Source organism: Chaetodon trifascialis, chromosome 17 (assembly GCF_039877785.1).
Source record: "Chaetodon trifascialis isolate fChaTrf1 chromosome 17, fChaTrf1.hap1, whole genome shotgun sequence".
NCBI lineage: Eukaryota > Metazoa > Chordata > Actinopteri > Chaetodontiformes > Chaetodontidae > Chaetodon > Chaetodon trifascialis.
In genome coordinates, this window is record NC_092072.1 from 7,277,300 (window position 1) to 7,288,596 (window position 11,297).

General features: G+C 41.4%; 2 protein-coding genes and 2 non-coding genes across 4 annotated transcripts; all 4 read right to left on the reverse strand.

Annotated features, from left to right (window-relative positions):
* Positions 1-35: 35 nt before the first annotated feature.
* Positions 36-3,125, reverse strand: rps5 (ribosomal protein S5). The gene is made up of 6 exons (XM_070984751.1): positions 3,057-3,125; positions 1,984-2,087; positions 1,481-1,690; positions 991-1,119; positions 355-453; positions 36-148 (listed from the first exon to the last, which is right to left on the reverse strand). Coding segments are annotated over exons 1-6 (612 nt in total). The 5' UTR covers positions 3,058-3,125; the 3' UTR covers positions 36-79.
* LOC139346429 (small nucleolar RNA SNORA3/SNORA45 family) lies at positions 532-663 on the reverse strand. The gene has a single exon (XR_011603256.1). It is a non-coding gene; the product is annotated as a small nucleolar RNA SNORA3/SNORA45 family (small nucleolar RNA).
* LOC139346430 (small nucleolar RNA SNORA3/SNORA45 family) lies at positions 1,776-1,909 on the reverse strand. Its single transcript, XR_011603257.1, has one exon. It is a non-coding gene; the product is annotated as a small nucleolar RNA SNORA3/SNORA45 family (small nucleolar RNA).
* A 405-nt stretch (positions 3,126-3,530) lies between the features above and the next one.
* ppt2b (palmitoyl-protein thioesterase 2b) lies at positions 3,531-11,238 on the reverse strand. Its single transcript, XM_070985396.1, has 8 exons — positions 10,736-11,238; positions 9,517-9,670; positions 8,374-8,469; positions 7,396-7,503; positions 7,161-7,244; positions 6,730-6,814; positions 6,356-6,410; positions 3,531-6,065 (listed from the first exon to the last, which is right to left on the reverse strand). Exons 1-8 carry the CDS (start codon positions 10,922-10,924, stop codon positions 5,922-5,924), a joined length of 915 nt encoding a protein of 304 aa, XP_070841497.1. The 5' UTR covers positions 10,925-11,238; the 3' UTR covers positions 3,531-5,921.
* Positions 11,239-11,297: the final 59 nt, after the last annotated feature.

Consider the following 11,297-nt stretch of genomic DNA (forward strand, 5'->3'; position numbering starts at 1 on the left):
CGCTAGTAAAACAAAAAGCACTCATGGCAGCGAGAGAAATTTCTTCAAATTTATTTGTTTTGTTAGAAAGCAAACATGTTTAACGGTTGGACTTGGCAACTCTCTCCAACTCGTCCTTTTTCTTGATGGCGTAAGAGTTAGATGAACCCTGAGGAGGCGGAGAAATACAGTTTTAGACCTCAGCATACATTCCACAACAAAATATGAAGAAGGACCACAGTGACAGACTGCATTAAAGCATCAGGATGGCACACCAGGAGGATTCCTACTGCATTTTGAGTCGTCTGTAACGGTGCTACTTATTCTACATGACGCTCTGAATCATGGCCGTGCAATAAGTGGATGAACTCTTACCTTAGCTGCATTGATCAGCTCATCAGCCAGGCACTCGGCGATGGTCTTGATGTTCCTGAAAGCAGCTTCTCTTGCTCCTGTGCACAGCAGCCAGATGGCCTACAAGACGAGACAGACGTTAGCCAGTGAGACACGCTGACCAGTTGGCTTCGGGGGGATAAACGCTGGCTGGGAGTGTAGTGTATCTGAGTTGGTGATTGACTGGGCCACAACAGACTACAGCCAATGAATAAGCAAAGATATTTCCTCTGCGAGCACTCTAGCACACCGGGACAATGGGTAGTATCCAGACGTGACTCTAGCCTCGCTTCATGCATCAAATACAGACATTTCAATAAAAAGGACAAAGATTATTTAATAGTGAAATATTAATTTCTCAAATAATATTTCTGGCTCTAAATATGAATTCAAATAACACTGTATGACTCCCACTTTATCAGTTCTATGTCAATGAAAGGTAGTAAAAGTAATCCGCTCACTGCACTAAAATGAAGCTAACGAGCTCTTCTTCCCACTTTTGCTTACGAAGGACACAATTCACAGCTAACCTGCCCGATACATGAAAGCACAGCAACAATTTGTCTTTAAGAGAGATGCAGAATGGAAAACTATTTTAAAGTAAACGAGTTTGGTTACCTGGTTGACTCTGCGGAGGGGCGACACGTCCACAGCCTGCCTCCTGACGGTACCAGCACGACCAATACGAGTGGAGTCCTCACGGGGTCCGCTGTTGATGATGGCATTCACCAAGACCTGGAGGGGATTCTGGGAACAAAATTTAAAATCTGAGTGCTGGGGAGTGTTTTTAGAGCGGGACAAACCGCTATCAAATCTTCAGGGACTTTAAACTGGGTGAAAATCAAAAAATGCCAATTTTCTCCTTTGAAAAATTCTGGGTTTTCTCAGTTTAAACACGTAAAGACAAAACAAAAAACTATGAATATCTCGTGTATTATTACTGCAATAACCTGTTCCATGTGAGGACTGTTAATTCAACATCACAGTTCATCCTTTTCTGTCGCTTATGGTTTGATTGCTGCCTTTCATCAGTCTTGATCTTACTGACTCTGCAGTGTTTTAGGTCACAAACAAATGGACACCTGTTGTAAAAGTCAGTGGTCCATACCTCTCCAGTCAGCAGGTGGATGATCTCAAAGGCATGCTTGACAATGCGAACAGTCATCAGCTTCTTGCCGTTGTTGCGGCCGTGCATCATCATGGAGTTGGTCAGACGCTCCACAATGGGGCACTGGGCCTTACGGAAACGCTTGGCGGCATAACGTCCTCCAGAGTGTGGCAGGTACTTGGCGTACTTCTCTTTCACAGCAATGTAATCCTGTAGTGTACAAGGGGTGGTTTAAGAATCCTGGTTTATGCATATTTGAAGACGGCATTGTTGAGGTACAGCATGTGCGACGTGGTAGTGTGTCTAAGTTGGTGATTGACTGGGTCACAACAGACTACAGCCAATGAATAAGCAGAGACAGCTTCCTCTGCGAGCACTCTAGCACACCAGGTCAACAGGTCAGTGTCCAGGCGTGACTCTAGCCTCGCTTTACATTGATATAAAAAAAAAAGTACTTTATTAAATGCAGTTGAGACGAGCAGCATGAGTCTTCTGCTGCTTACCTGCAGAGAGATGTCATTGATCTGGACATCATCGGTGCTCCACTTTCCAAAGAGCTTGATCTCTGGGGTCTCAGCCACAGCTGGGGCAGTCTCCCACTCAGTCACTGAGGATTTAATGGGGGGGGGGGGGGGGGGCAGGTGGTCAAATAAAATTAAGGTTAAGCACAAAAAAAAAAGCTCAACTCACAGCTTTGTGTGTACCTTCGTTCCCCCCCAAATACGCACATTTTTTTAAGGCAATGTGCACTTTACTTTTTAACATCACATTAGATAGCCCCGTGTTAATAAAAGACAAACTGGTCAGTTGTCTGGATGATGCTGCCCATATTATAAATCACACCGGATCTGTCTTTGTAACATATTCAATCAGCTTGAACGTAACATTACTGTTGTTCGTTTAACAACATCGGCCAGTATGATAAACTACATTAATCCCCATCAACTAACGCTTCATTGAGATCAACATCTTAGCTAGCATGCATGACCCAGCGCTAAACGTTTACAGGCTAACCGACCCTGGCCGACGTTACATACACACCATGAATAAATACTTTAAACATTTATTCCCGACAGATCACTTCAATCAAATGTAAACTGAGATTACAGGTAAAACACTGAGCCACGCTTTCACAGCAGGGCCCTACATGAAGCCTGTTTCCTCAAAGTTAACGTAGCGTTAGCCAACTTAAGCGATGTCAACCGACAAGCTAGCGATGGTCTGAAAAGGGACAAGTTTTACATTAAAAAACAGTGGTCGTATTTACTAGTGGGAAAACGCTGCAGTCGTAAATCAACGACCTTTAAAGTCAGTGAAATGGAGTACTGGCTGACAACGATGGAGTTGGCTAATCAACATGCCGCATCCACATGTGCTAACAAACTAGCCACATGCTAACGCTCGGCGCCGTTGTGCTCGCAAGGCAACACTTCGGGCAAATAAAACAACATAACGGCAAAACGGATTCATTTTGCTCTCATTTATCGGGACACAGGAGTCAGTGCGGATTCTAATTATCCGAGAAGTATATTTTTAACGACATATGAAGCAAGGAAAAAGTGATTTTTTCACTCACTTGTGTCTGCCGTTCTGTACCACACTTCTCTGAGACGGAAAAGGGCCTTTTCGGGGTGCCGCGTCCTGATATCCGGTGAGCTGGTGGGTTACTTCCGGTGCGCAAGGCATGCGTGGAAGTGTAGTCTTTTCGTTCCGGACGACTGACGTTTTGGGACTCAAATTGGCCATAATTTTTTGACTAAAATAAAGTGTAGTTAAACTGAACTGGCGGAACAGAAGTCTGACAACGTGATGGAAATAAAAAGCGGATGAAGAAAGAAAGTATTTTTTAATTTATTAATTATCAAAGCCATAAGATTACACATCACCTTTCCTGTCTTTAAAACAGTGATTTTGAAATTAGATATCCAGGATTTATACATTTCTGAATCTAGTACAATATTTGAGTTTTCAAAAGTCAAATAACTATAATATTATTGTAATAATATTACATTATATATAGAAAATCTGTATTCATAAATCAAGACAAAAAGAGATGCTCAAAACTGTCTTTTATTGAGGAATTGACAACATTTGACACATTTTCATTGGCAGACCAAATATTGTAGAAATTGTCAGACAGTGTCAAAATAGCAGTTTCTGTTTGAGTTTTAAAAATTTGTCCATTTGGACATCTACTCTTTTTAAAACAAGAAAACTCAACACAGATGATATCCCTTCAATCCCTACCATATGCAGTTAATAAATTTGTATGAGCAAACATGAAAGATGCAACAATATTAAAACAACACTGCGAATTTAACAACTTAAAAAGAGTTAAAATCATTTCCCTTCTAGTTCTCCGCTTAAATGTTGTGCAATGCATACCTTACTCATTGAAATAGTAATTCACTTCTTGTTTTATCACATAATAGATATTTCCATTCTTCTTCTTTTGAGAAGCAAATATAAGTACAACAGGCAGCCATGAACCATGCAGCAAAATGCTAAGTTCAAAACCGATCCCTTCTGCAACAGAGACGCCTGAGATATCTAAATGCGATGGGAGGTGACTGCCACTTACAATAGTCTGGTGGACAAGTAAACACTAATATAGCACTGCCACTCCCTGGTCATTCTACATCAGTCTCCACATCTCTCCCCTCGCTCATTTTAGCACCATCACTAAAGGCAGTGTACCATAGCACTTCGGTATGGGACATGAAACACTGAGGCATGAGGGGAAAATTTAAGGCTTAATCTACTAAAGCTCCAATGCACTGCATGATAATGAGAATAAACACGGTCAGATGTGCACACTAAGAAAAAAAAAAAAAAAAAACGGAAAACACGACCTCCCCAGGTTAAAATTGGGAGAATAAAAAGATATAAACTACTGCATCATAAAATGAGCAGGGCAGTGATTCTGTACATGTAGACAAGATGACAGAACGTCACTCAGGCACTGTCGTGTTGTGTGGTGTTTTGAGGTACGTGTGACCAAACACACACAGACACACACACGGATAAATACTGTATGTATGCGGGCTTGAAATTTCTAATAATCTGACTTTGCAATATAAGTTAAAGGGGCACTCCACCAATTTTTACACATGAAGAGCAGCCACGCGGGACTCGTCGTTACAAGCCAGAGGTGAGGATTTTGAAAGAGGCAGACTTTTACCAGGCAGGAAGGGTCTGAAAGATACCGTTGAGTTGCATTGTGGAAACTGCAGCATTTTGGGGCTTAAACCTGGGAATAAAAGTCTGGATATTTCAGTCTCTGCTACATAAATGTTTGATCCTCCTCCTTGTAATCTGTCCCTATACTTTATAGAAATGCAACACTAAATTGCTGGAGTGCTCCTTCAACATCTGCTTTATTGTTGCACACTGCAACAACATAATAGGAGTTAAACCTTCTCTACGTTTATGGAAGCCTTTATATTTGTTGCCTCTGACGGTGTTTGACAAAATGCCCTCAGCACACACACGCAGTCATGTGCTGGATTTGTTCCACAGCAGCAACACGGTTTGAAAGAAAGAAATGAAAGGAATCGTTTGACAGTTTTGCCAAGAGTCGGATAAGAAGATTTATACCGTTCTCATGAATAATAAGATAAATATGAACTGTTAGCTTAGCTTAGTTTAGCATTAAGCAAAGCCTGGAAACAGGGGGCAAACAGCTAGCCTGGCTCTGTCCAAAGATTAAAAAAATAAAATAAAAATCAACCTACCAGCTGTCTAAAGCTCACTAAATAACATGCATATATCCTTTTGTTCAATCTGTACAAAAACTGGAGTGTAAAGAGGACACTTTGTGGTTTTACGGTGTTTTTGAGAGCAAAAGCTTTCTGAGGTCTCCATTGGTTGCCTGGCAAGCTCACAGTGATGACTAGACTACAGGAAGTAAATGCGTTCGACCAAGAAATAGTCCGGCCCACAAGTGATGGTTTTTACACTCAGTTTTGTGCAATTTAAATAAATGTAAGACGTGTTTCTAAGTGAAGTTTACAGAGCTGGTAGGAGCATTTTTGCTAGCTGTGTCTCTCAGTCTTTATGCTACAGTAAGCTAACCGGCTGCTGGTTACAGCTTTAAACACACCTCACAGGCATGAAAGCAGTATCAATCTTCTTATCTACCTCTCCGCAAGAAGGCAAATAAGCCCAAAAAAACTCAACATATTCCTTTTAAAGTGACAGAGTAGCTACTAAAAATAAAACAGAAACACAAACCACACCATCAGGAGGTACAAGGAAAAACACAACGCTTCAGAGTACACTCACAAATGTTAGACAGGATACTTAAGAGTAACTGTAGAGGCAGAGTTGGAAGTTGGTGGAAGTTTGTAAAACTGCAGGTGTGTATCTGTGTGTGTGTGTGTGTGTGTGTGTGTGTGTGTGTGTGTGTGTGTGTGTGTGTGTGCTCTTAAAGAGTTTTGGTCTACACTAGCCACTTCTCCATGCACAGGTGGAACACGGTCTCATTCGAGTGCCAAAATACATGTTCGACTCCGGGAACAGAGCAGATGATCAGATCTCCACGAGCCGCCAGCGTCTTCAGACCGAAAACATCTCTCAGATATAACTGAAACAGGAAGAAGAAGAATATGATACATTATTCTTCTAAATTAATCTAAAGTTTCCCTGTTTTCAAACTGGGTATCTTTTCCACAGCAGCACGTAACTGAAGAGTGGTTTGTTGGCGGGTTTGAAGCTTTTAGAGGTATTTGTGATGTTGTGCATGATAATGAATAACTAACTATAGATGGAAATAATGCAAAAATAGTATGTGTAATGATCATAATGAGCATTACTATCTAAAATAAACTAAAAACAGTGTTGCATATGTGTGTTTGTAGCATGATTTTCACTCACATCTTGGTGCTGCATCTCTATGACGGTTTCGTTGTCGTCATAAAATCCAAACTGACTAAAAATCGGGAGAGAGACAGAAGGGTGACAGTCATCCACAGCCCCAAAAAAAGTTCAATAAAGACAACCCCTCAGCTTTCATCAGGGGCACAGAAGAGTATGATCAATATTCTATTAAACTAATTAACTCTGGTCTTTTAGATGTATTTTAGCACCAAAAAGTATTCCTGTACTGGTCGCACATTTGCTGCCCCACTCCCAAGAAAATCGCATGTGCGATGTGTCAAAGATTACCATAAAAACATTTGGTGTAAGGAAGATCATCCCATGAAATCATGTGTCAGCATGAAAAGACAGACGACAGTGGATGAACTCACCTCGACTGCCAGGGAGTGATGACTCCATCGTCTGGTCCTCCGACCAGCACTAGCTTTTTGATTCTGAGGAAGTTCTTCTTCCACTCTGAAACGTAAAACAGTAAATACACACCCAGTGGCCAATTTATTAGGTACATCTGTGCAACATATTGCAATCCAGTTGTGCTGTTGTACTGGACTGCATTGCATTTGGTCCACTAAGCACAAATAAATGATGACAATTAATAACTTTTCATCATAAACATTCAGCACTCTGAGAGATGAAATTATTTGAAGTTGAAGCACATTCAGGACGTTGTGATGTTAACAACCTTTTCCTACTTATTAATACTTCTTTTCAGGTGGTCAAATCATAAAGATGAACATGCACCCGGTGATTGTTACATACATTAAACTTATGGATGAGTTTTACCCACAAGGGATGTGCTGACCTGTTGAATTTGGATTGGCTCTCTCACTGTTGAGCAGAGCCAAATAATCACTGCTGTTCACGTACAGGTCTCTGTGGTGGGGGTCTGGAGGAGGAGGAGGAGAGAGGACAAATAACCAGTATGTCTCAGGCCTCGTGTCTTAACCTGTCCTTATTTTAAAGAAAACACTGGATATCTAACTTTCAGGTTTGATAATCTAAGAAATATCATTTTAATAACGCTGTTGAAGTCTCACCATTCCAGTAGTTGCAGATGGATATCCTCTGACCTATTGCAGTGTAGCAGAGGTGGTAAAGGTTGGACTTCACAAACTGTGGGAAGAGGTACTTCAGGTAGTCTGTGTCTGAGAGAAAACAAGGGACACAGAGCAGGATGAAGAACAGTGCTGAGAGTCAGAGAGATGAACCTAGACCAAAACATGTTAAAGGTACAATGTGTAAGAACTGGCCACCTGCTGAAGGTCACTCCAAACAAACAGTGGGAAGCGTAACATCAGCATGGAGAATAATGGTAAAAATAAAAAAGAGAATAACGAGAATACGTAACAAAAGATGGAAAATAAAATAAAGTTAAAAATAGACCACAGGGAACGCGAGAGAAGCAAAAAACATCATTATAAAAGAAGTGCAGCAGTGCAAGGCAAAGAGCAAAGGCTTCAGGCCTGCACGGGACAGTAACAGCTAGCGTAAGGCTAACGTGTGGAGATATGTTTTTATCCTTTTGAGCTGATATGGCAAACTTGTTAGCATCCAGTTGCTTATTTACACACCCAGCAGTTACAGGGCAACATTATCATTCATTTGGAAAAACGCCTCTGGCCACCAGATGAATGTGTGTCCATTGTTTTCTCCTTTAGCTCTGTTTTTGGTCTCTACCAACTTCTGAGGGAAATATCTGGCTCTTTAGCTGCTAAATGCTCCACTGTGTTCACCAGCTGGTCGCTTGGTGTGTCTGCCTGCTGTCTGGAGCTGAGCAGGTAGTGTACTGAGGGCTTTCACCATAGATGGTTTCATTCATTATTTTACTTTACCGCACAACAACATCTACGTTTAATTCACTCTTGAGCAAGAGTCGTACTTATAACGTTTGCACTGTGCTGCTGAGTTTGAGCCACCCTCCACTAGTTTTTTTGAGACCCTTCACTGAAAACAGCTGCCTGCTTCAGCTGAAAACAAACATTTAGCTAGCATTTAGCTTTCGAAGGTGAACCTACCGCCGTACTGCCCGGCCTGTGGCGAGGACAGAGAGATGAAAGACTGGACGTTGTGGTCAGACAGAGTGGAGAGGATTCCTCTGCAAACCAGCCCACCTGTGATAAACAAAGAAGTATTTTTTCATCACTCTTTTTACCTGCTTCTTCCTCTTTGCAGTGAGGGCAGACACATTGTAATTTCCCCGCTGTAGGAGGTGTGGCAGTGGACAAATACTTACAGATAATCACTCGTGTGGATGCTGGAAAATACTGGCTTTTTACCAGGAAAAATGCAACTTAATGATGACTTAGGTAGAAAACACGAGAAGAACTCATTTCTTAAGGGCTGCCATCTGATTATTTTCCTTTATTTTCATTATTTTAAGCTGAATAAATGTCATACAGTAGTGAAAAGTTCCCCTTATAAGTTCTGTAAGACAAAGGTGACATCTTTAAATGTCTTGCTTTTTTCATCAGAAATTAGAAGCTGGAATTAGGAAACATTTGGCATCTTTGCTTCAAGGAAATGCTTAAATGATTAATCAGTTACCAAAATTGCTGAAAATGATCTTTATCAAATTGTATTAATTGCACACAATGTAAAGATTACACCATTATTTTTCACATTTATGTTCCTGAAAATACATTTCATCTTGACTTTCAGTACAGCGTGAACTCTAATCTATCTAATCTAATCTAAAAGCATGTGAAAATGATGAGAAAAGAATTTTCTCTTTTCAGAAATACTGATGTGCATAGGTAACAGGTTAGGAAAGCTTGCTCACAAGTAATTTACGTGTACGTTGGACACAGAAAATCTAATCAGCATACCTATCAATTCCCCTGGTTCTAACGACTGGGGCATTTTGCAGTTTGAATTACAAGCTGCTGGCCGGGAATTTCCAACTTCTGACAGAAGCAGAAATCAAAGACTCATAAAGAAATCGATCCAGTCAATAAAACAACAGATACAGAAGCTTGTAAAGCCACATCTTTTTCATACAGATGGAAAATATTTCCAATGTAGAGAATACTGTGTCACTCTGAGGTCACCTTCTGCAAGAATGACATTGGATTTAAAGACACATACCAAGACCGCTTCATAATCTCCAGCAAATACCACATTTATGTTTCTACTGCACTTGCACAAATGCACTCACAGACCTTGAGAGTAGCAGATAAAGTGGACCCCGTCTGCTGCGTTTTGCATTATTGGGTAAATAGCTGCCTTGAATCCCTCCACCTGCTTCCACATGGGCTGCAGGCTGGCACTTCTGTCGAACAAGTCGATGACCGTCACGTTTGTCCCAGGATGAGACTGCAGGAGAGAGAAGGGGGTGTTATTGCTTCAGAAACAGTCTGTACTGAGCTTGCAGTGAGGAACTGTGTGTAAATAACTCCTCATATTGTTGGATGAAGTGTTAAACAGCTACAAGGAGCAACACGCTAACCTCAGCATTAAAAGCAAAGCAAAGCAAAGCAAACCTCCTGTGTTATCAAAGGTCCATGGGGATGTTAAGCTACTAATTGATCAGGATGTGTGTGAAATATTGATGATTCATCGGGCTGTTTGGTAAGAAGGCTGGATCACAGGCGAACTGAAGCAGAGAGAGCGCGGTCTGCATTTCCGCTTTCAATTTGTTTTTTGCCAAAAATATCCGCCGTTTGGTTTTCATTGTAAACTTTCTGATACAACAGAGGTGAAAAAGAGGAACTTAATCGGAGTTTAACCACATCAACCTTGCCGGAGTCACCACAAAAACCTCCCTCAACCATGTCACTCCCAGCACAGCATTGAAGTGTGTGTCTGTTTAACAGGGTGTGTGAGGGGTTTGGAGGATTCAAGAGGGAGAGCAGGAAAGGGCACATTTCACTGATACTACCAACAGTGGCAACTTCACTGAAAAAAACCTCCTGCACACCTCCTAATTCTCATAGATTTAATGTGACAAAAAGCCCAGATTGGCTCAAGATAGATCACATACACAAATTATGGATAACATTATGGAATATTACAGAATGCTACAGATTATAATAAACCAAGGTAACACATGCACAGCTCTATAATAATACATGTAAGTATATGAGCCCACAGTACAGAACTAACCACTCACTTTCCTGTGGTATTGCTGCAGGAACAACACAGAAAACTAATTCAATTTACATTACAAGACAGTCTTCTGGCTCTACCATTGTGATAAAAGCAAAGGTATAATATTGCAGTGTGCAGATACAGGTTTAGCTGTGCTTATACAAGCTGTAAGGCCTGCATCTCAAACTGTACAGGGTCGAGCCCTGTAAGACAACATGCATATATCTTCCTCTCCACATTATATTTATAACAACCACAGTGAACCAGCGTCTCTTCAGCCCGACCACTCACCTCGTTGATGAACCGCTCTAAGTTTATAAAATCCCCTGAGCTGTCGAACAAACCGTGCACTATGACCACAGGCTTGTATCCGACAACCGCAGCCCAGAGACACGCACCGAGCAGCGGGTACAGCAGCCCGGCCGGCCCGCACTCCCTCGTCCTCCTCGGGCTTGACATGGCAGCATGTGAGCTCTTCATTATAACTCAGAAAAATTAAATTTTGTTTAAAAAAGAAACACCAAATGAAACCGTAACGCTTTACAAAATAAAAGACGCGTGAGATAAAATCCAAACATAAAGTCCTGACGCTTGGCTAATGTTGTGCTATCATCTTCATCTCTCCATTTCTTCCCCAGCTGCGGTTCAGCAGAGCTCGTCCCTCAAATAAATAAATAAATGAGCCTTTTTCCACATACACACATACACACCGTGTGTTTTCTGTTTAATAACACCGGCCAGCTGCTGCGCTTTGCTTTGGTTTCTTTTGTTTGTTCCGGTTTTAAATTAAAAGTGATGCGGACGCTACTGACGTCACGTCCGGTCAACTCGTCCAATCAACGGCACGGACACG